Below are 24,997 nucleotides of genomic sequence, written 5' to 3' on the forward strand. Positions count from 1 at the left end.
AGGGAAAAAAGTGCTAGGTTCCACCGAGATTTGAACTCGGATCGCTGGATTCAGAGTCCAGAGTGCTAACCATTACACCATGGAACCGTTCTGCCACCACCCTCGCCGGCCTGCTACTAGTTCTTTTCCCGCCGCGCCCCAGCGCTCTGGCCGTACCCGTGGCCGCCGGGTAGACCACCGGAATTGTCCGCGCGGGCTCTACCGGCTGGAACAGAGCAACCAACCACCCCGCCCCACCGCCGGCACCGTCCCTTTAAGGCTGGGGTAGGCGTGGCTGGGCGGCTCTACCCCGGAAGCAGTTTGCGCAGCCGCGGCGCTGCCCCGGAAGCACCTGTCCGTGGGCGGGCAGAGCGCGGAGGGCGGAAGCGCTGTGGCGGCTGTAGGGAGGGGTTCGGCTGCCGCTCCCGCTCCCAGTCCTCGGCCTCCGCCGCGCCTCGGCCCACCCCACCATGGGCACCCGCGACGACGAGTACGACTATCTCTTCAAAGGTAATAGCCGTTCCGGCCCTTCCCCATGGCAACCGGAGGGGTCACCTTCCGGCGGGGGTCCCAGCGCTGGCGGGGGGAGGGAAGCGGCCTCCTCAAGGCGCGACCCAACGGCGGGGGGCCGCTCGGCGCCACCTCAGGCGGCCCCCGCCCCGCCGCCGCTTCCCTCGCAGCCCCGGGGAAAGGGGAGAGGTGTGCGGGCTCACAGGCGGGTCCCGGCTGCCGCTCCCCTAGCGCGGCGGGGGCGGGGGAGGACTCCGGCCAGCCCCGCGTCGGCCTTGCCAAGCCCTGCTCGGGTGTTTCTGGAGCTCGGTGGTCGAGGGTGTGCTGGGCCTCGCCGCCTGCCCCGGAACGCTCACCCCAAAATGTCAGATTTGGGCTGGTTTCGGTAGCAGTGATCTGGCGTGTCTGTCTCTGGACGAGGCGCTTTGGGCAGGTTTCTGCTCTGTGAGCAGGCTGAGGCAACGGCTGCCTGCTGGGAGGGCGAGCAGAGATCATCAGTGAGGATGCCCATGGCTGATAAAGGCTACTTCCCTTTCTAGCTGTTAAATGGGACTGTAAAGTCAATTACTTATGTGTTCAGCGTTGGTAGATGATGCAGCTAATTTAATAAAGTAGTATTATTTGCCACCTTCTGTATTCAGAGCCCTTCAAGAGGGGTGACTGTAACTGCTGTTTCACACCCAGTGATCTCACGTCCTGGCCTGGCACCTCCTGCAGCACTCAGCAGAGAAGGGCAGGAACACCTTGTTTTCCAGGACTGATGCTGCTCTGGCGTGCCATACAGTAGCGAGTTGGGTTGAAACGTTGCAGTTGTAGTTAACTACTTAGTTTTCACTCCATGGCAGAGTAAAATAACAGCCTGCTGTGAAGGTTGATAAAGCATGCTGTGAAACAGCTACAGAAATGCTGATGTTTTGAAGCTGACTATCCAATTTTTTAAACCCTACTGCAAAACCAAGAAAAGTATTGTAAAAAGTAGTTGTTTATTGTGATATGGTATTGTAAAATTGAATTTAGGATTTAGAGTATCATTTGTTGCATTGTAATGGTGAGAGACCCAGTGCTTATCATCATGAAACTTAGGTAAAGGCAAAAATCAGCAATTTTTTTCTGTACCCTTAAGCTCCTGTAATAACTTTGAGGAATTGCATTTTCTTTTTGTTGCCTGTTTTATCCAATTGCTATGTGGAAAGAGGCATTATTTTGGACTATAAATCAGTCATCTGTGCTGCTATTAAAATCAAATCCAGAAGTACCAAGAAGGGCCTCTTTTCTCAGCTTGCAGCATTGGCAAGGGCCTTGCTGACCACTAGCTTAATTGCATTAAGCAATCTTACTGTAGGTACATACACGTACAAGTTATCAAAACCATTGCATTACCTTTACTTGTTCACACAATTCTGTCAGTATGCTTATAATTAATGTTTTAGCTGTGAAGGCCTGGGAATATCAGTGACGCAGAGTTTGTTGGGAGAGGTCCTATCTTTTATTAGACCTTCTTCCTTATGTAACTGGGAAATAATTCAGTTAGGATTCAGTTCTATAGAAAAGTTCAAAGCTAGTTTAATTGATTGCCCCTCCTAAAGCTTTTTCTGTTTAGACTAGTTTGTAGAAGCTGTTGGGAGGCAGGGAATGCTATGAAAATGGTGTTGTGAAGATAAGAGATTGAAGTTTTGCAAAGTTAAAGTAGAATGCAGGAAGTTGATGCAGTGTCACATACCTGGGATTAATGTGGCAGCTGAAGTACCATTAACAAATGCAGAGTAATGGAAACTGTGGAAACTTTTGTAACTTCCAGAGGTGATGGTGGTTCTAAACAAGCTGTCACTGCTCTGGAATGCTCTTGAAATTATTGCAAGTAGGTCTCTGAAATGAGCATCTCCTTACCAGGCACTAGACAAAAAGGCAAGAGGTGGGTAAACACTTTGGAAAAGGAAATGAGAACTCAGGGGGAACATTAAGCCGATGTTTAAATCTGAGACATGAGCATCTTGGGGATTGAGGGGAAATGTAGGCAGGACAGGCATACCCGTTTTGAAAGGGATATTGTAGAATTAAAAAGATGGAGAAGGGCATCAGAATAATCAGAAGAGACCTAATGGATTCATATCTCTTATACTGACCTGATGTACAACTTTATCAAAATTAAAACAGTGAGTGGTTGTGGCAAATAAGGAAAGTATCTACGGTTTGTCATAATTTCTGTGGATATCTGTAATGCTTCTTTTATTGAGCAGTAGGTGAAAACAAAAGGACATAAAGACCCACAGATGTATATGCAAATTTTGGAGTGGTGCATTACCATAAATACTACAAATGGGTTTGAAAGACTGCACAAATTTGTAGAAGGAAAACGTCTGTTGGGGTGTTTCAGTGTGATGGTTGCAATGGCAAGTCTGAAGGTACTGCTTATTTGAAGATGTAAGGGCTTGTTGGGACAGATTAGCCTGTTTGCTCTGTTACACATAGTGTTTCTCAGACCTCAGTTTTTGACAGTCGGACTGGGTGTTGGTCTATAAGGACACTTCATCCAGTAGGACAGTTCTTCTGGGTTTATGAACTGGAAGGGACATGGTAATTGGTGGGACTGAGTTCAGAGTTTGACTTGGTTTACAATAATTGGGTGATATACTCTAGTCTAGCCGTCTTTTACTACTCTTGAGTTAAACTGGCACACGTCTGTTTATGTGAGACCTCTGGTTTTGTCCTGTCAGCTGCTGAGAGCAGCTGTATGTCAAAACTGGGCTGACAGCTGGTGGGTGTAAGCTGAGCCCACCTGTGCTGCTCTACCATAAAATCACAGTACCTGTTACAAAATACCCAACTCCTGACTCTGTTGCAACACTTCAGCATAGGCTAAAGCCTAAGCCTACCTTCTAAAGAGACTATGTCTGGTTAATTCTTCTTGTCCAGCTACACATGTCTTTGTGTTCTTCCATACTTTTTGGGTTTAGCTGCGAACAGTGCCTACTGTTCCCAGAGCTGCACTTGAGGAAATGCAAGACCTAGAAAGTCCAGTTTGTAGAACTCTAATTTTAATGGAAGGAAAAAATAATAGTGATATAAAGATATTTCTTTATTACTTAATAAATTAACCCTGGCTTAAATGCAGGAACTTTTTACCTTTTTTTATTCAAGTAATGTACTTGCAGTAGATAAGTTGTTACCAAAGTAACCCTCACTTGTAGAAGTTGTCTTCTGTGTTTTCTATGGACAAAGCTTGAGAAGATTATGTCTTCACCTTGACCATCTGGAACTCTGGATTTGGGTTCAGACTTCTCATTTCTGAACGTGGACCTGACTTGTGGTGGCATTCAGCTTATCATTAGGAAATACTCTAGTTTCAGTTGTCTGCTTCCTACTTTGCATCCTGTTCACTTCTCTAACTTTTCCCTTTGATATTGAGGAAATGCTCTGAAACTGAAAAAACTTTTTGGTTTAGGTTTTAGAAAACATGTTTGTTTTCTTGTGTGTTTTGCTTAGGGAAATTTGTAGGGAAAAGTGGTTGCATGACACCTATTGGCTTTTACAACAGTAGCAAGCCCTGTGCCTTCGCTGTGTTAGATGTGGAGGCACTTTTGTGCTATAATAAACCTTCTGGCTCAGCCATTTTACTACAGAGGTGTTTGGAGTCCCAGTGCTGCGTTATGTGTTGTATGTACAGGTAACAAATGACCCCTACCCCAAAGTGCCTTTGAGATGCCAGTTCTCTTTGTGATGGGGAATGGGTGAATAAAACAGGGCACAGGTGAGGGGGAAGATTGGTACAAGACATGATTGCATTAGGTTTATCTCCAACTACCTACAATGTGTAGAATCAAGTTGTCATGTTCACGTTTCCTTTAAATTCCAATTGAGGTGGGCAGGCAGAGGTGTTCATCAGAAGGTTCTTTGAGGGCTCATAAAGATGTGGCCAGGCTCTTTCTTTACATGCCTCTTAACAGCAGAGCTCAATGCAGAGATGAGTGTTTTCAGACACTGTAATCCCTTAGTGCTGATGTACATGTTTTAAATTGTGGAATATGTGGCTTGTGTAATAGCTTTTACCATAGACAATACAAGCTAGGGGTGCTGGACTTTCTGTTTTCAACCTGATTAGGTTGTCAATAACACGTTTCATGACATAATTAAAGTATTTTCTGAAAATTTCAACTAAGAGGTTTAGCAAATAAAAATTGGGTGAGTAAGCTAGAATGTTGGTGAAAAATTAATCTTTTCTTGATGTAGTTCTCAAAATTGCTTTTCATGCAACTTAGGAAATTGATTTCTTGTTTTGGTCTTCTACAGAAATAAAACTGGACTCACAGAATGAAATTTATACAGTAGTGTGGACTTCAAACTCATTTTTATTTCTTTTTTTTTTTTTTTTCTTCTTCCCTCTTCCTCTTCCACCCCCCAAATGCTTGTCTTAAACCTTTGAGGTGGTAATGCTCTAGGTAATCAAATGCATCGATTTAAAGCATGTGGTTGCAAGTATTGAACTGGCACATCACTAAACCAGTAAGAATGACCTGCCTTGTAGTAGTCACCTGGGGCAGGGAGATCACTTGCATGACTTTCAGGATGTGCCAACACAAGTCTCCCTTGATTGTGAAGCTTCCTCAGGTGCTGCTCTTGTAAGTGCTGGTCCGAAGAAGGATATTGATGGAGGTTTTCAAGAATAGGTCTTGTAGCTGAACTTGCTTAAATGTTTCCTCCAGACATTCCTTCTTCCAGTGCTGATGTAGTAATTTGCTGATGATGTGAAGTTGGGTAGTACAGGAGAAAGTCGGAGCGCAGCACTGAGAGGTCTGTGTGCCGATGAGGACTGCAGTCCTCCAAATGGAGTGTTGTTCTGAATGTAAGGTTTTATGCCTGGGGACTCGGGAATTTGGTAAAGTAAGAGCTTGCCAACTAAAAGCTAGAACAATTAGGTCTGACCGCAGGCTGGCTGAACTGTCAAGGTCAGGAAAAGATAATTCCAGCTCAAGGTGTGCCTAGTAGAGATGGAAATACTAACGTCCCTGTATATGTGACAGGGAGAACTCACCTACAATGATGTGTGCAGTTCTTCTCACTGTGTGGAAAAGAAATTGAAAAAACTCATAGGGAAGTTGTTTGGGGAAATGGACAGTCTGTTTATAAGGAAACCTTTGAGAGGTTGGCTTATTTAGCTAGTAGAAGAAAGCTGAGAGAAGATGCGGTTGCTTTCTGTAAATACCCCAGCATAAACACCACTGGGAGAAGAAACTAATAAGCTAATGGACAACGCTGGCACATGAACATCACCATCAGCTGACCACTAATTTCTTCTGGAAATTAGAAGGCAATTTCTAACCATTAGGAGTGAGTTTCTGGAAGAAAAGCCCAATAGAAGTGTGTGTGCAGGAACAATTAGCTTTAACATGGGACTAGATAACGTCATTTCCCTCCCAGAAACTGTTTGCCCGGGATAGTCAGGATGGGACTCGGGCATCCAGGGTCATTCCTACCATATTTCTATGCTAAGAATATAATACATGGGAACATTGGGTAGTATAAAATATCAAAATGAGGTGGTTTGATAAGGAAAGCAAAATTAAAACTAAACTAATAATACAGTCCGAGTGACTGTTGAAGTTGTTTCAGTTCATAATTGTATTCAAAGAGTGATACTTGCTCAGACTGGCAGAAAGTGTGAGGAGTCTTAGGTGCCTGCTGACACTGCAAGCTGTTCTTGTGTCCCTGTTCAAGAAGAGCTGCAATAGCCCAGTTAAATAGAGGAAATAGCTGACTTCAAGGAGGAAAGTCTAATATTTTCCCCTTTTAACTGGAAAATATTAATCTGATGCTGGAAACCATTCAGAACATAAGCAGCATGGGATTCAGACAAGGTAAGGAGAAAAACCTGGCAGAGGAATTAAAATGAGCAGTCTGTTGTTAAATGACTTAAAGCTCTGCTTTGAAATATGCACTGACCAACAAAAAAATATGTTTGAGGGGAATACTTAAAAGGTATATGATGCATCCTGTTGAGAAAAGGAATTTATGTGTGTAGATTACTTTTCTTGTATGGAGAAGTTTTCAGCTGCTGCCAAAGCTAATGCTGGGTGAAAGCAGGACTGAGGTGTGCGAAGGCAGTTGACAACTTTTGCCACCTAGGAACTTGTTGTTTGTAACCCGTCCCAGTGAATACAAATATGATGTCATCTAAAACTGTGGCCCAAACCTGCCAAAATAGTATTGAAGAACTTGTTTGCCAATGAAAGAGGAAAGCTATGGCAGTTTGCCAGGTGGTGATGAGGCAATTAGGTGCCCTGTCCCCCACACTAAGTTTATTACGCTTTAGCATCTTTTGTGCCAGCAAAGCTGTTCAGCTGTGTCAGAGCAGCCGACGCTGAACAGAGCTGACCTGTCACGTAGGAAAGCAGAATCCTATTTGCATTCAGCATACGTGCTTGCCACCTACCTGCACTTGTGATCTTCATAAACAGAAGTGGTTAACAGAGACACTCTGTGCTTTATGCAACTTCTGTAGCTTGGCTGGCTGCGTGCTGAGTCAGCTGGCAGAGGAAGCTGGAAAGATGTTTATTTTGATGAAGTGTTCTCTACAAGGCCATGTTTGAAGCTAGCATTTGCTGCAATTCTCATTTTATGAGGTGCTTCTCTGCCCTTATAGTCAGAGAAAATCCCATTTTTCAGAGTTGTTTTGCATATTTAAATAGAAGATGGTGTTCAGAGGGCTGCTGTGTGGCGCAGCAGCAGCTGGGAGTATTTGTGCTGCTAGGGTAAGACTCGGGGGGGGGGTTCTCATGTGACTGAAGTGTTTGGTGTACTCATTTCTCTGTTGTAGCACACAATCTGTAACGCTGTTACAGTGTCTTAACTGTTAAATGATGTATGTTACTGAGCAAGTATTTCTGTTTTTTCAAAACAAGCGTAGCCACAGTGTTTTGTTTGGGTTTTTTTTGTCACTTGAGTGTGCACTCTCTTCCTTTGACTGGCCTTGATTCGCTGCTGAACTTTAAGGTTATTAGTCATTATTCTCAAGGATCTTACTCGTCCTCTCTTTTCTTCCATTTCCTTCTGTTACCAGTTCAGTACCTTATCTTTGTTAAGGGTATAAGATCATCTTGAGAGGCTCCTGTTGGTGTGACTCAGGGGTGTGAATGTGTTTCATCCAGTGACCTGCATCTTGGTAGTGAGTTTTAAGTTACACTTTTGCACCTTTAAACTCAGCGTTACAGGATATTGCAGCGAATCCTCGTGATGCTTTTCTTCCTGTAGGAACTGGACTTTAAACCCTCTGTCAATTTCTTGTCAAGCATAGCTGAATCCTTCCAATTAGTTTCCTTGGCACTGGTGCTGTGATGAGTCAAGCTGAGCTGGGAAAGGGGGAGTGGATGGTGGTTCTAATTCTGAGGCCCAGCGATACCCAGGCAACGTTTTACAGCAGTTTCAGGCTCTGGCTTACAGCGGCCAGGAGTCGCAGCAGCAGTGAGGGACTGCAGAAGGGCAGAGTGCTGTGCCTCAGCTAACATTTTTAAACTGTCCATCGGGGTGATGGTGGTCTTGTGGTTGTTTTTGGATTTGGTGGTTCTTTTTTCATTCACAAATTTTTCTGCCCCAGTGGGGAACCTCTCTTCTGCAAAGGTATGAAGAGTGTAAAATGCAGGCAGAGTCTGCTGCCTGCTCTGTGTTTTGGACTTCTTCAACAAAACAGATTTCAGTTGGGTAGTGTGGGTATTTTGTTGGTGGTGGTTTTTTGGTTTTAGTGTTGTTACAAAGATGTGAAATGCAAACTGTCCCTGACTTTTGCAGTGACAGCCATGTATGTTCTTCCTGGAGGACAAAAGTTCTTCCATGTTGAGCAAGAGACTGAAGTGTAACAAGTAAAAGTCGAGTCTAACATATGTTCAAAATGTTGGTGAATGTGGCAGCTCTGGTTCTCTAGAAATATCAACACTTGGACAGACCCATGACAAGGGTGGTGGTTTTGCTGTTCTTTTCCTTCATGCTTCGTTCTGGAAAATAAATGTTTATTTCAGGTGATTGTCAATGTATTATCTACATCTGGAATCTGATTATTGTGTCACTTTTGTCTTGTAGTTGTACTTATTGGAGACTCTGGAGTAGGCAAGAGTAACCTTCTGTCTCGATTCACTCGCAATGAGTTTAACTTGGAAAGCAAAAGCACCATTGGAGTAGAGTTTGCAACAAGGAGCATTCAAGTTGATGGGAAGACAATAAAGGCTCAGATATGGGACACAGCAGGGCAGGAGCGATACCGAGCTATAACATCAGCGTAAGTGATGTTATATGTATGGCTGAAGAGAAACTTTTGCTGAGGAGGGTAATTTTGGGCCCTTCTGATCCTCAGAAACTGCAAATGGGGTATTCATATTTTATCATGTAATATCCACAACCTATGGGGGAAGGAAGCTTAAATATTCAGTCCAGAAACTTGATAGAGTGTGTCCCTGCACAAACTGATTTACTTCTCAGTGCTCCCATGTGTAACTGGAGGCGTTTCAAGCCTAGAAGGTAAGAGCTTTGAGAGACTCATTTCAATGCAAGCGATTGATAAAGCAATATCAGTGTTCATGGAGGTTTTATCAGTGGTAACCTAAGACCAGAAACCCTCCCGTAGCAGTAAAGAAAGACTGCTCACTTTGCTTGCATATTTAATTGGAAAAAAATAGCATAGCATAAGCTGGATTTAAGTAAAGTTGGAGGTAATTGTAGGGTGAGAGAACACAGTCTGTTTCTTTTTGAATGCATTACTGTGCCTCTCTCTGGTCTGAAAGGGGACAGACTGTGGCCTTTTCTAAAGGGAATAGATCAGGTTGACATTTTTATGATCCAGTGAGTCATTCTAAAGTCTCTCTATCAGTGAGATAGAGAGACTGTGCCCATACTGCACCCACAGTGATGGGTGGGGATGACTTTTTAGGAGTGGATCTGAGGTTGAAGGTGACAGTAGCTCCCCACAGATTCCAGAGCTTCATTTTTGGGATGCAGAGTTCTCCCCCCAAGCATGGAGCTTGGCTTACCCCCTACACTCTGAGCTGTCATGACTGCTTTGGTGGTCCTGTGGTATAAGCCTAGTCCAGATGCTCTATTTCACTGCTTCAAGTCCCACGTAGCCTGCTTCTGGGTGTATTTTTTGTATAGCTATCTTAGTAATAGCTATTTCCCATTATTGCATAGTAACTTGTCACTTGTAATCATAATGTTTCTTGCTGGTTCTCTAACATGTCTCTTCACCCACAGGTACTATCGCGGAGCTGTAGGGGCATTATTGGTGTATGACATTGCTAAGCACCTTACTTACGAGAATGTAGAGCGATGGTTGAAAGAGCTGAGAGATCATGCTGACAGCAATATTGTAATCATGCTTGTGGGAAACAAGAGTGACTTACGCCACCTGAGAGCAGTACCTACAGATGAGGCCAGAGCTTTTGCAGGTTGGTGAACTCAAAATAATTTCCTAATGCTAATTGTCTGCGGATCTGCCTACCTGGTCTTAGATATGCAGGTGTGCTGGTAGGAGGAAAAGAGTGGTGCTGGTGATGTTCCTCAGTGTCACGTACTGGTGTTTCCCTCTTTTTTTAATTCAGTCAAAAAGGAAGCCTTGTAGAACATGCATGCTGATGTGGTTTCAAGAATCACCTAGAGGCACTTGAAAGTCTTAAACCAGATTTATTCTCTTGCCTATGCATTGCTTTTCTTGCAGAAACTGTGCTTATGGCTTAAGGTTTGCATTTCTTGTATGGTGATAGCTTTGCACCTGTATATTGCCTTCTTTGTACCAGCTGGTCTGGATCACTGTGCAGATGCCCATGGCTGAACAGGCTTTTGTTAAACTGGCTTTCTGACTCCTGTTACATAATTAAGGTCTGTGAAAAATAATTTTAGTTTCTGTAAATCTTGCCTTGTTTTAGGCCAAGTTTTTTTCATCCAGGAGTGTAGCTGGGTTTCTTACATTAAGACTTGCTGAAGCTGCATTTGCAGAATTTATGGCCGGTGAGGATACCTGCCTGCAGGTGGAGGACTGTCATTCCCTGACAGGGCCAGCCCTGTTAAATAAGCTGCCATGACATACCAGCAAGTGGGAGGTGAAGAAACTTGATGAGGTTAAAGAAAATCCAGGAAGCTTCCTCACACAATTTTTGGAAGTGCAACAAATTCTCACTTTCAGTGACGCAGGAAGATGTGCCTCAAAGTAACACAGCACTGGACTGATGCCTGTGCTTGAAGATTAGTGTAAATTCTAATGTTGGTGTTGGGTGGTGTTGCTTTCAGATCACATAAGGGGGAAAAAACCCACAACTTCTTATAATTTTTCTTGATACCTGCATGTCTCATCGGGAACACCACAAATATGATCTGGTAGATAAATTCTTCCAGATGGTAGGCAGATATGTGAGGTACCCCTCTAATTATAGTATTTGTGTCCACACAGAGAAGAATGGTTTGTCATTTATCGAGACGTCTGCTTTAGACTCGACAAATGTGGAAGCAGCTTTCCAGACTATTCTGACAGGTGAGTCATCTAGTGCTTTGTGTTTCAAGGGGGAAGGGCAGAACGCTGCTCAGATATGATGCAAATAGGCATTTCTTTGCCTATAAAGTGTTTAAAATGTTGCTATTTAATCATTCTTCACAGCCATAAGATTTGGAGTCCAGTTTTGAAGTGTCACAGTTGAAAGGCCAGCCTTGAACCTAGGAATGAATCCTTCTCGACTTTGATCTGCCCCAGGTTCCTCATCAGCCTAGTTTAGGTTTCAGTTTCCCATTTGTGTATGGTATAGGGAGTGTCCATAGGAGAGAATTGTCTCATGCAAGCATCAAGTTAAAACAGCTGTTGTTTATCAGAGGAGAAGTCAATCTAGTTTGTTTCCATCTTTAATGGTCACCACAGCAGTTGCCAAGGGAAAAGGGATGAAAGAGTAAAAAATCCTTCCTTTGAAGAGTACTGGTAGTCTGAAATGTAGTGACTCCTGATCTGCTGGGTGGTCACTGTCATTGCATTTAATAATCCCGTCTGAACTTTTGGCCTCTGTAACATGTGATGGCAGTGAATACTGTGTTTTTTATGCTCTATGGAGCACTTCCTTTTTGTTTAAACCCCTTTTTAGATAGGCAAAACTTGTTAATAGTCTGAGACATTCAACTACAGCTACATGGGCGACCATAGCTTAACCATGGCTTATAAAGGATAGGGAAGGAATTCACAAATTGGTGTGGAAATCATGCTTGACCAATCTGATAGCTTTCTATGATGTTATAACTGGCTGGCTGGATGAGGGGAGAGTCATAGATGTCATCTACCTTGACTTTAGCAAGACTTTTGACACTGTGTCCTATAACATCCTCATTAGGAAGCTGAGGAAGTATGGGCTAGATGAGGTGACAGCGAGGTGGATTGAGAGTTGGCTGCGGGACAGAACTCAGAGGGTTGTGATCAGCGGCACAGAGTCTAGTTGAAGGCCTGTAACCAGTGGTGTCACCCAGGGGTCAATACTCGGTCCAATTTTGTTCAATATATTCATTAATGACCTGGATGAGGGGACAGAGTGTACCCTCAGCAAGTTCGCTGATGATACCAAACTGGGTGGGGTGGCTGACACCCCAGAGGGCCGTGCTGCCATCCAGCGTGACCTGGACAGGCTGGAGAGCTGGGCAGAGAAGAACCTAATGAGGTTGAACAAAAGCAAGTGCAAGGTCCTGCACCTGGGGAGGAAGAATGCAAAGCAGCAGTATAGGTTAGGGGCGGACCTGCTGGGAAGTAGTTCTGAGGAGAAGGATCTGGGGGTCCTAGTAGACAGTAAATTATCCATGAGCAAGCAATGTGCCCTTGTTGCCAAAAAGGCCAATGGAATCCTGGGCTGCATAGGGAAGACTGTGGCTAGTAGGTCGAAGGAGTTCATTCTCCCCCTCTACTCTGCACTGGTGAGGCCGCAACTGGAATATTGTGTCCAGTTTTGGGCTCCCCAGCTCAAGAGGGACAGGGAACTGCTGGAGCGAGTCCAGCGAAGGGCAACTAAGATGATTAAGGGATTGGAGCATCTCCCTTATGAGGAAAGGCTGGAAGAGCTGGGACTCTTTAGCCTGGAGAAGAGAAGGCTGAGGGGAGACCTTATTATGGCATATAAGTATCTAAAGGGTGGGTTGAAGGAGGATGGAGCCAGGCTCTTTTCAATGGTTCCCAGTGACAGGACGAGGGGCAATGGGCACAAGTTGGAACATGGGAAGTTCCGTTCAAATACACGGAAAACCTTCTTTATGGTGAGGGTGACAGAGCACTGGCACAGGCTGCCCAGGGAGGTTGTGGAGTCCCCTTCTCTGGAGATTTTCAAGACCCGCCTGGATGCAGTCCTGAGTAATGTGCTCTGGGCAATCCTGCTTTAGCAGGGGAGTGGGACTAGATGATCTCTAGAGGTCCCTTCCAACTCTGAAACTCCGTGATTCCGTGAAATCACTAGCTGTCATGGGACTTTTGTATTGCTGTGTACCCTGTCAGCTGTAGGCAGGGCATAGCAGGGCAACAGTGGTGTGTGTGACTTTTGAGCTTTAGTCATTCCCAGCTTTGGCAAAAGCCTTTCCAAATCTCTAGTCTGGGTCTTCAAAACATCTGAGAGACTCCTCTGCTTTCGTATGTCTCTCTTTTCTAGATGTGCCAGGGAGTCTGTCTGTTTTCTCTGAGTGCCTTCAACATATTTCCTGGTTGCAAATTTAAACTCCCTCCTTCCCAATGTAGCATGTGCCAGGCTACATGATCTGTTTGGTATGGGCAGTGGCCCCACTTCTAAAATATGTGTCTCTATTAATCAGATGTCATTGCTGTGATGTTGGCACCTAGTTAGTTTTGATTTATTTTTTTTTTTCCTGTTTGCCAGCTAATTTAGTCATTCTTTTAAAAACGCACCAAGAAGGACTTGTTAGCCATATTGGAACATGCAGGTGAAGAGGCAGCTAGGAACTTACTTACTGTACTGTATAAAAGTATAAATTATGTAGCATTTTCTTGAGTTGCTTGACATGCTTTATGAACACCCTAGCAGTGAAGAGAGACAGTTGTTGGCCTGCTGGAGTATTATCTGCTGCTGTCCATCTGTTTCTTTTTTATCCTTAGTTGTAAGAGGCCTCTGATACGTTCTGGTTCTGTTGTGTTTTTCACAGCAGCTTTCTAAGCAGTAGTGCTCCTGCTCATATACTAGCAAAAAAGTATGTCAGTGTTAGATGAATCAACTGTGAGTAGGGACGCTTGTCTTCTGGCAGCTTCGTGCAATGCTGGGAGTAGAACTTGAGTTCGTTTCCTCTTCAGCTGAAACATGTGTTTCCCTTTTAACTTCAGTGTAGTCATTTGGTTGTAATTCAACTTTGCACAAATTAAAAAAAGAGAAGTTGTGTTAGCTTGTACATTTACTCCCTACATGACTAACTACTAATGCCATTGGAGGGTGGATGGCTAAGGAGTGGCTGAATGCGATGGTATCTGGGATGCCTGCTGGACTTCCTGTTTTCTTCACCTATCTAAAGACAGTCCTGTCACAAGTGCTCATAAACTTGGGCATGGATTTTTTAGGAGAAAGACTTTTTTGTTGCTTACTTGTAACTGCTAAAACCTGAAACTTCTTCCTTTATGCACGTGTCCTTGGTAGCCCCTCTCCTCTCAGTAGCACCTAGCCTGAACTTTGAACTCAGATTCTGCAAAAATGTGCTGTGTGTACCGTAGAACAGCCTTGCTGCCTGTGCTTTCAGTTTTCAGAGGAGTTGAGGGCTCTTGAATGAAGGTTAGTTAATTAACTTTCATACTCATTCACCACCAGCACTAATAAAACAGAACTGGAAATGTATTTTATCCCCTCCCAAGGTGGCTGTCAGAGCCAGTATAAGCTGGTCACCTAATTGCCCCCATCTCCTGTTGGACTGTTCTGGTCTCTAACAGTGATGGCTGAAGAGGTGGAAAGTTTCCTGCATGCCCTGGGCTGCTGGCTTATTTCCACAGAGCTGCGTGACGCTCAGATGATATACTGCTGTTGCCATAGGGAAGCAGTTCACCTCTTGGGCACAGACTAGATTGTTTCTTTATCTCTCCTCTCATGCTTCCAACAGTACCTTTTATTCCAGAAGCTGTTTTGGATTCTAATTCTCAGAGGTTTGATTTTTATTTTTATTTTTTCTGGTTTAACTTTTCTGTAAGGGAGAGCAGTCTGTAACGGGAAAACAAGCGATTAAAACTTGCCCTCAGTGGACTCTGACAGATTGTTGAGGCTGTTGCTTTTCCACAAACTTCAAGTGTTCCCTGCCTGTTGCTCTGACAGTGTTTTGGGTAAAGAGCTCTTGGGTATGCGGACAAGATCCTTGTTCAGGAGGGCTCGGTTCAACTGTGCTGGAAGAAACACTTCGGCTGATTAGTGGGCATGTGGCTCACTCCAGACAGGAGCTCCTGTTTCAGGGAGATAAAGATGAAGTAAATAATGCATTAGCAGCAGGTTGGCTCCATCTCAGCTGTGACTGGCATGCTAAGGACGTACGTTCTGCCAATAAACTTCTCGATAACACTTCACAGCTGGCTCTTTCTGTTAATGATTTGCTTTGAAGGAAAGAGGGGAGCAGTCATCTGAGGAATGTGGTTTTCAGAGTGACCCTGCAGAATCATGGATAGTCTGTATTTGGCAAGGCTGCCTCCAAGCATAGTGCCTGCGGGTGGAATGCTCACGGTCCTTTGAAGAAGGAAGCTGGTAAAGCCAACAGGCTTTGCCACAGGCTGTGAGCGGAGGTGGCTGAAAGAAGGGGCACGGCATGCTGCTGCACCAGCTCTGCTAGTATTTGCAGTGCTGGGAACTGCACTGCAGAGACATCCCAGGCTGCTCCTGATGCTTTTCACACAGCTGCTTAGATCTCTCCTGAACAGGGTGTCACAACTAAGGTCTGTAGCAAAACTCCTTCCTTTCTTCTCCAGCCCTACTGAAGCTCGTCTGGTTGGAACAGTGATGGAAACTTGTAAGAGTATTTTCCTTGGAGGTGTAGCAGGGTCTGTGTTAATCTGAGAATCTAGGTGTGGTTAAGCTTAAGCCACTTTGAATAGATGGCTTTGGGCATGGGAAATAGGAATCCATTATAGTTAGCACAGCCTAAGTGAGTATGTGATCTGCTGCTGTTACAGGTGGAAGAAAAGGGAGGAAGCTTTTCTTTCCTCTCCATGTATTATAGAGGACTTTTAGAGGGGGGGTATATCTTAACTCTAGTGGGCTTCCTGTCCTGCAGTGGATTCCAGATGAGGTTTTGGGGACATTTTCCTTCTGTGGCTTAAAATAATGGTCCCTATCCAAATTCTTATATTGCAGGATGTCTAGACTTCAAGGGCTGATTGTTGTGCACACAAAGCTGCTTTGTATCATCTGGCAAATAGGAGAGACTGGTATTATAATCCTCGCCACTCTGAGCATTTGCAGCAGGATAAAAGCATCCTTAAAGTAAACTGGTCTGCCCCTGTTCCCTGCCTGGCTCTATGCTGTCTCTGTTCCCATACTGCATTCTGCCGTGGTTTCATCTCTAAGGAATCCCATCTCCAAGGAAACAATATCACAGAGCATTAATGTCAAAAAAAAATCTAGGGATTTCCTCTTTTGTTAGCTCTGTACACCTGAAAATGAACGGAACACTAGTGCTGGCTGAGCAGACGCGGACTGAACAAGCTCCTTGTAGGCAGCAGTGTCACTTTTTCCCAGCCCTCTTACAGTGCAAGGCCTGTCTCACACAGTTAGTAATTATGCAGTGATGCATTCTGCTGAGTGTGCTCTTAATAAGGTTTCATTCAGTTACTGAGCAGAGCGTGAAGTGTAGTGTCTTCATTAAAAAGCGCATGCCTTCATTAGCCTGGCATTCCTCCGTGCAGACCAGTTTCAGTGTAGGCTTTGCTGCTGGGCACTTTGCCTCAGTGAGAGCAGGTTTAAGCTGTTCCCATCTCTCCTTTCACACCAGCTCAGCGCTGTGTGGTGGAAGAGTGTGCAGCTGACCAAGGGAAAGGCAGGTTTTAACCGTTTATGCTTTCATCTAGGGTAGTATGCTGTGGCTGCACAAAGGTTTGCACTACAGAGGAGGGAGAAGCGGCAGTGAGCAACGACTTTAGGGCTGCTGCAAGCTGATTCGAGCAGCACAGCTGCTAAATGTCCTTGCGGGACTGCTGGGGAGGCTGTGGAAGTGGGGATCATGGAAATATGTTCCCAGAGACAGAAGGGATAGACCCTTTATCAGCAATCAGCGCTGTTAAGATTGTTTTCAAGGCTTCAGGGCTGTTTGCTGAAGATCTTTGCTGTAAGATGAGGGTGTGATACAGAGGGCACCCTGGTTGCCAGTCCTTGCTTGGTGAAGGAAGTGTGTGACAGTTCATGTTGGGGACTAGTATGAGCTTGTTTGGGAAAACTGAGAATTGTTGCTGCTGAAGGTGCTGCTAGAGAGTTTCAAGTAACAAAGGTGTCAACAGCCTTCTCCTGTTGAATAGGAAGGGGCAGCATTCTGTGCTTGAGGTGACCTGGCTGTCTGCCCTGCGCTGGGGCAGGGTGGTGGAGCAGGAGAAAGCAGAGCAGCTCTCTTCCAGCTGCGCTCATCCCGGCCGCACACAGGCACTCTGCTGAACTCTGACAGTGGCCTGTCACAGGGTGAGCCTGATCTGTATCTGCAGATTCCCACGTGAGGCCGCTGGTAGGTTTCAAAGATCTGATTTCATGGGATTCATTTGACTTGTGAAGTTGCTTATGTGTAAGACTGTTGGAAAGAAGAGTGAACTCCAGAGAAAGGGAGAAATCAGAAAATCCTTTTACATGTGCAGCTCTTGTTTGGTTGCCTCAGTGACGATCTGTAACTGAATGTGTATGTGAAATCCATTTTTTCTGAATGCCTTATCCCTGTCTGAGCTGCCCAACAGGCAGATTCTTTCAAAGCCCCACTTGCAAAGGTTAATGTTACTTGTACATTCCACAGATAAAGCACAGTATCTACGCAAGAGATTTTTATTTTGCCAGCAGTCCCATGGATGCGTGCAGCCCTGCTTTTAATTGTCCTGGGGAGCACTCAGCCTCTGTTTATGTTGGCAGCTTAAATCAGTGCAGGCTTCTTGCATCAAGGGCACGGTTTTCGAGCCTTGTTTGTCAGGGACCTTCTTTAGCTCTTCAATGCCATCTCTTCCCACTGTCGTAAAAGCAGGCGCTTAGCTGTGTGATCAGCCCTTGGCAGCAGAGAGGGCTTCTCTGCACAAGGTTGTTCAATTTCCAGTACTGAAATGATGTCAGGATGCGCACTAAGCAGCGGCTCATTAAAATTCCAAACAAAGGCTACTCACTAATGACAATTTTCTGGTGGAAAAGACGTGTCTTGGTTTGGGGTCAGGCGAGGTGTGTGTTTGGACAGTCATTCAGCTGATAAGAGACTTAAGACCTCCAAAAGAACTTGGACCTTTGCTTTGGTCACCAGAGTTGTTGGCGAGCTGTGCTCTTCCCCGCTTTGCTCTGCTGGAGGAGCGAAGCGCAGACACCCTCGCCTTCTGCAGCCGGGGCTTGGGCTTGTCTGACACCTTACGGCAGGGCAGCGGGCTGGAGCGTGCAAATTGGGTGTGGGCATCGACCCCCTCTCTCAGGGGCTCAGCTGCTTGGCAGTGCTGGTGTATTTGTCACCCGCGTGCTTTTCTGTCCTGCAAAGTGGAAGATGTGTTGTCATTTCAGGGTCAGCTTTTTGCTGAATCTGAAACACTTTCAAACTTTTGTTAAACTGAGGTTGAGCAACCTTTTTTTTTTTTTTTTTAACTTCAATGGTTTAAAACCTAAATTTGCAAGCGAGTTCCCCATGTTCTATTTTTGGTATTGTTTATTTCCTTTCCGGGGGTGAAGTGCTACACATGCCGTACTCTTTCTTCTGTGCAGCTGAAGTAAGTTCTCTCGTAGCTGCTCTGAGTGTATGTACAGTGCACACCGTTGGCCACTAACAAATCCCAGGAAACTGGGCAAGGCTTTCAGTGCAGGTGTGCAGCGTTCCCTACTTGGCAGCATGCGGGGAAAGGCACAGGAGTTTAACCCATGCTCTCTGACTTATGCTGGAATTTCTTCATCTGGAGTCCATGTTTCTTCTCTGTAGTTTTGAAGTTCAGCTGCACGAACACAGCAAATTTTGTAAAGGGTTTGTGTTCTGCTTCAAGGGCTCAGTCTCCCCTTTTGGGCCCCAATATTCAGCCTTTTCTGAAGAATTCAAACTGCTTGGATGATAGGCGAGGTACTGTAGGTGACAGGCATGCTGAGAGAGAAGAAATTGCCCTTGCAGTCCTATGAGAGAGAGAAATTTTGAGTGCTTATTTTTAATTCTTCTGTTGTCTGCAGATACATCAGGAAACATGTAACCACTGTCTTCAGCACCTTAGGAACCATCACAAGGCATTGATGGGGCACATAGTTTCTGGTTCCTAGCAAAAAAAATGAATTCTGTCTATTTACTAACCCTTATCTCAAGGGGAGTAAAACACTTGTTAAAAAATTAATTTCTTTTTCAAATATATAAATATTTTATTTTCTGAGTAGAGAAAGCATCACAATTGAACTTCTTGTGAACCCTTCTGCTCATTACCTCCATATTTCCAAAACTGTGGAAAATCTCTTCATATTTTATGCCTGGTTTCCCCCAGACTTCACTTTCTGATGGTGTGTTGCTGGTGTACGTGTAATGACTAGCTCTTTCTCATCTTCCAGAGATCTATCGTATTGTTTCCCAGAAGCAAATGTCCGACAGACGTGAAAACGATATGTCTCCAAGCAACAACGTGGTTCCCATTCACGTCCCTCCAACCACTGAAAACAAACCAAAGATGCAGTGCTGTCAGAATATATAGAATTGTTCATTCTTTCCTGAAAGGCTGTGTATATTCCCCAGGTCCAAGATTTAAATATATTTGTAATTCTCGTGGTTACTTTCTTGTGTTTAGTTACTGCTTATTCCTTCTGAATTTCTCCATGTCTTAAACACTTTGATTTCAGTGTTTATAAATCTATTGCTTCTATGTGGCTGCAGTATTTTCTCAACACCAACTTGTCGGTTTTGGTTCAGTAAATTGTTTGGAACTGAACTGATCTCTTTCCAACATGATGCCCGCCAGTCAGAGCACAGACACCTTTAGTGAGCACTTGAAGACGTTATTCTGCTCCTCACAAAACAATTACTGTCAGGTTAACTAGGAAAATATCTCTGGGCAGGATTTCCTTGTCTTAAGGTGTTGTGTACTGCATCTAAAGCTTGATGAAATGCCCGTTGCTCTGAAGTGCAATTTTAATGCAAGTTAAATGTTTTTGGCTACATCTTCAGATTGTCAAGTTAAGGATTCTTTTTTTTTTTTTTTTTTTAATAGAATATTATGGGGAGAAAAGAGAATTTCTTGCGAACAAGCAGCAGGCAGGGTTCTCGCTACCTGTGAATGAGCTTTTGTGGTTTGGCACCTGCTGCAGAGGAGGTTGTGATGTGAGGCGGAGCTGCTGGGAGGCTGGCTGGGGGGATGCTGGTGGGACTCTGTTTGAGGTGCCTCTAGTGAAGAAAGCAAAAGCATGAGCTGCGAAACTGATGAAGGGTCACTCAAACACTGGAACTTGCAGCCTGTTTTTGTGCTGCCTGAGGCTTGGCATCCACAGTGCTGGTGGTGTCAGGATTTGAGGATGCCTTTTTTCCTTCCTGGTACGCAGACTTGAAGGGTGTTCTCATGTATTCACGTATTGCGCTTATTAATACTTGCCACATAAATTAATATAATCAGATGCCTGAGTTAATGAATCAACAACTTCCACAACCTGGTCTTAGTTCTCAGTTCTGTTTCATCTAGTACTATTAAATTATTCCAGTGGTTTGGTATACGTTCTTTAGCAGAAACATCTGCAGTAGTTTTCTTACTGGATGCCTTCCTTCTGTGGTCTGTTGCTAGTACGAATCATCTGTCTGATTAGCTTGTTCAGGGATACATGAACTGTGCCTTCTGTCACTGCACTCACTGCATATCGCTCAGTACGTTTTATTCCCAAACACATCATTAATATCGAGATTTGGGGGCTCTAGGCACTGAATTTCTACAGTATTTAAAAGAACTGTTTGTTGTATAAATGCCTACAGTTATTTATACAATTACAGTGAAGTAAATGATTGTAGGGGATGTTTCTCAAACTCTGATATGACCCACTTGGAATATTCAAATCTGGGTAGGCACTACCAGCTGCGTTCGTACCCAACCTTTCTGTCTTGCGGTGCTCATGATGTGTAAGGCACACGGAAGGCATTGCTGTAGTCGGTCACTCGGGTTTTTTTTAATCCGTTTCTCCTCCTAGTATTAGTTCTGAAGATGCTATTTTGATCTGTTTGTAAATTACTTTGTATTTTATGCATGTACTGTACTTTGATTTTTGTTATTTTTTTAGATTGATTTAAAATATATTCATCCATGATTCTAATAAAGAATTACAGGGGACGACTCAGTATGGTGTTGGGTGCACTTTTTGGGAGAAATGGGATTTGACTGGAAGGTTTTTACTTACTGGAAGCTAGTAAGCTTCTTGGAACAGGCTGCGAGAAGACGCTGAAGTGGAAGTACCCCCAGAAAAGGAACTGAAAGGGTCGTGTAACACAGTTGCCTTCTTCATTCAGACCAGGCTTGCAGCTTTTTGGGGCAGTTCATAGCCATGACAGTTTGGCAGCTTCAGGAAGCTTTTACACTCTGAAAAGTCTGTGGGTTCGCTCTAGTCAAACCCCTGAATGGCTTTTACAAACACTTTTTTTGGTGGTTTTTTTTTTTTTGTTCTTTCCCTACATTGCCACCAGTAGGAATATCCTGTGGGACAGCAAACTGCTGCCTTCTACAGCAAATGATTTAAGCCTTTTGATCCCACTTTGGTGTTCTGTGGAAGAAGTGGTGCACAGGAGCCGGAGTGCCAGTGAGTGTTGTGTGCGGTGTCCCTGGCAGCCCCCCGGCCGCTTGCTGCAGGCAGCAGCCACCCCTGAGCGTGTGGGGCACTGCCGGTGGCTCTGGGGACAAAGGCAATTCAGGGCCGTTTAGCATTGTGGGAGAAGTCTGAGGATGAGGTGTAAGACTGGGCACTTGCGTACTGTGGGAGCTGCTCTCGCAGCACTTTCTCTGGTCAGACTGGAGCATATTTTGAAATTAACCAAATTACTGGGGCAGCCGAGTTCTAAATTTGTCAGCTGGAAACACAGGATGAGTTTCACTTCGCTTCTGTTTCTGATTCACGTAAGCAGGTGGCTTGACTCAGCTGTCACGTCAGGTTTGGATTTCGCATAGTTTTATGCAAGATGTTTCCTTCTGCAGCAAATGCAGCTGTGACGAAGGCTGCGAGAGCACAAATTGCTGTCGGAGGCAGTTTGCATGTATGTGTGTGCCTCTTCCTTCACCTCACAGCGAACAGTGCTGTGTTTAAGGCCTGGGCAGCTGTGAAGTGGCTGTGTGTGCTGGTAGACAAAGTAAAAACTCTGATTATTATTTTTTTTTATTTTATTTTTCTTCCCCACCAGAACTTTGAAATTAATAATCATAAAACAGGCCTTAGAAATGCTGTGCAAAACCTGATTTTTTTTCTGAACTGCTGCAACATGGAACATAAAATTTTCATGCAGTAGTTTGTGAAACCTTCATAAGCTATTGACTTTGAAAGCAAAATCAAAGCGTGTGTGTACAGAGATATAACTTCTTACCCATTAAAGCCTTTGCCTCCTGTTCTGTGGTTTTGTGCTGCTTTTTCCTGCCTGAGCCCCGTGGTGCTGCGGCAGCGCTCCCGGCTGGCCCCGGGCTGGGTGACGCTCCTTGGGACAAGAGGGTGTTTCACAAAGTGCTTTGGGAGAGACAGTGCAAGATGTTACTCCGGCTGAATGCTGACCCAGTTGGGTATTGTTCCCCTTCAGCTGTCCATTAATCATTCTCTTCTGCAGTTGGCATTACTTCTGGACTGAAGTGTCTCTTCTCTGCTAATAGGAGACAACTGATGATAACAGATACTGCTTTTGGGCCCCAAAATGAGCTTTCTGAGTTTCTGGGAACGCTGTCTAACGCTGCGAACTTGGCTTTACTTACCAAAAGCTTTTGCTATCATTTACATATTTGAAAGTCCCAATCTTAACACGTACAAAGCTATTCAGTGAGCATCAGTGGTTCTTGTGTTTGATGGGAGTTGGTGTTCTAACTTTTAAGCAGAAAGGACAGGGAATTGTTCTGATTTAAAGACATTTTTATTAAGCTAGAATTACTTATTCTATCTGTTCAAACCTGATGAATTTCCAGCCTTAAAGAGCTTATTGAGTGTGGCTTGTCGAATAAGAAGATTACATGCTAGGCTTTAGTTAACAAGATTTTTAGAAATGCGAAGCACAAATATTGAAAAAGCTTCAACATGTAGCAGTCCACTGCATTGCCTGGGAGTCATTTATTCTGAAGGTGTTTCTGCTGCAAATCTGTGCTCATGATTTATTGATTAGGCTCTGTGGGAGCACTGTCCAACCTGCTGAGACAGCAGCCGTGTGTCCTGTCTCATCGCTGCTGGTGCAGTAGGGTGGTGGTGCTGGTCTGTATCCTCCAGTGCCCACTGGAAGGCACAACAACCCGCTTGTGGCACAGAGCACTTTCACGACATGCGCTGAAATGCACTGCATGAAAACGGGAGAGCACCCTGCTGTTGGCACTCGGCCCAGGTTGCTCTTTGTAGGTGTGCGAGAGCGTGTCCAGCGGGGTTTGTGCATCACCAGGGTCTCTCGCTCACTCAGACCCGCTAAGGTTAAACTGCTGGGGAACAGCAGCTACCGGAGCTGTGAGAAGGATACATACAGAGCTCGTTATGTTTTGTTTTAAAGCTGGGCCTTACTCGAAATTAACTCCAAATTACATTCTAAGTTACAAACTTGTGTTTTCTGAGAAATTCTGCAACCCCTGGCTCATAACCGTGATGGTTCTTTCTTTGAGGGGGGGGACAGCCCCTTCGTGACCAGCCCCATCGCCTGCAGAACTCGGACCGGAACATGGGCTGGAAGTTTTAGTCTGCAAATGAGTACGTTTGCAAAATACACACTGAGAGAAATTCAATTTATTTCGTACAAGGTAGAACACCTTTGCACAGTGAACAAATATATTACAAATCTGTCTTGCCTTAAAAAAGTATTGCCATTTTGATGCCTATTTCCTAAGCTAATGCTAATATACAAGAAGGTACTTTTTTGTTGGTTTTCTTTCTTTGTTTTTTCCTGTTAAGCTCTATGCACATCCTTGCATTTGGTTTGAAAGTCCAGCTTTGAAAGAAAAAAAAAAACCCAAAACAACTGAGCACATCTCTGCTCTCTGGAGTCTCATCGCAAACTTTACAGCAACACACACACAAACACTGGTCAGGCCGGCAGCTGCGACTGCTTGTGCTAGATGGCAAGGTAGGTCTACAACAAGAGGATTCCTTATCGAACTGCCTTTCTCTTGATATTTTTGAGGTAAGTCTTTCTATTCCTGTACAGAAAATATATTCTTACTGGCCCTACAAAATAATTGCCTACTTACATCTCAAATAAGGCTTTCCTGGAAAATAAAATTACTATTGCTGATCGGTCATTGCCCCCATGCACACATGCAGCATTCGTGTAACTACTTATGCATTATCCTGCAACGTGAAAATCTGCTGCTCTGGAAGCCTGGGGGATCTCGGGGCTCAGCTCAGCTGTCTCGCTGTGACACTCTTGGGTTGCACAGAGGGGTTCAGAGCCAACCCCACATCCCCAGCGGGGTCCCGGCTCCTCCAGCAGCGCATCGCCAGGGCTCCCCTCGCTCTAACATGGTGCGTTGCGGCAGCGAGCCCGAGGTGCCGTGGGGGCTGCCAGTGGCTCAGTACCACAGTGCCAGCGGCGTCCATCCCTGAGGCGAGGGCTGAGCCCGTCCGTGGGGACACGGGCTGGGCCCCACCAGGGTGCTCTGAGTGATGCGACGCCTGGTCTGACTCAGAGCCGGGATCAAGCCGTTGCCACTGAGCTGGAAGGCTCCTCTTACCAGTCCCCTGGACCAGCAGGTTACGCAAGTGATCGTGCTTTGAGCAAACGGATTGGTGCTGGTTTTGTTCTTTTCTACTTCCATCAGACTGGTGAATGCGCAACAGAAATTTTTTCATATTTAAGAGGCAATCAACTTGCTACTTCCACATTTGCCTAATAAAATTACATACTTAGAATCAATACTATTTCATGCTCAAAATCTACAAGGAACTGCTTAACAGCAAGTATTCTACTTTCTAGGTCAATAAAGATTAAAAACAAAAAAAAAAAATCATGGTGGCTTGGTCCAAAACTTTACCGGGGGGCCAAACCCCTTGATAAGTACTTCACAAACAGCTGCTGAAAAAGAAAACCCAGTTTCAGCTCAATTTAATGACGTTTCAGGTGGAATCATCAATGGATAAAGTTGCACTACATGGTAATGCACATCAAATTAAAGGGTGCTGTGAATGGCATGCTGTGAAGTGACTCATGATGAGATGGTTTGTAA

General features: G+C 44.7%; 1 protein-coding gene across 1 annotated transcript; it reads left to right on the forward strand.

Annotated features, from left to right (window-relative positions):
• The first annotated feature begins 343 nt into the window (after positions 1-343).
• On the forward strand, positions 344-20,951 carry RAB11A (RAB11A, member RAS oncogene family). The gene is made up of 5 exons (XM_082489100.1): positions 344-489; positions 8,557-8,752; positions 9,721-9,914; positions 10,913-10,993; positions 19,191-20,951. Exons 1-5 carry the CDS (start codon positions 450-452, stop codon positions 19,328-19,330), a joined length of 651 nt encoding a protein of 216 aa, XP_082345226.1. The 5' UTR covers positions 344-449; the 3' UTR covers positions 19,331-20,951.
• The last annotated feature ends 4,046 nt before the right edge of the window (positions 20,952-24,997 follow it).

This window comes from Vanellus vanellus, assembly GCF_965231255.1.
Source record: "Vanellus vanellus genome assembly, chromosome: 11".
Taxonomy (NCBI): domain Eukaryota; kingdom Metazoa; phylum Chordata; class Aves; order Charadriiformes; family Charadriidae; genus Vanellus; species Vanellus vanellus.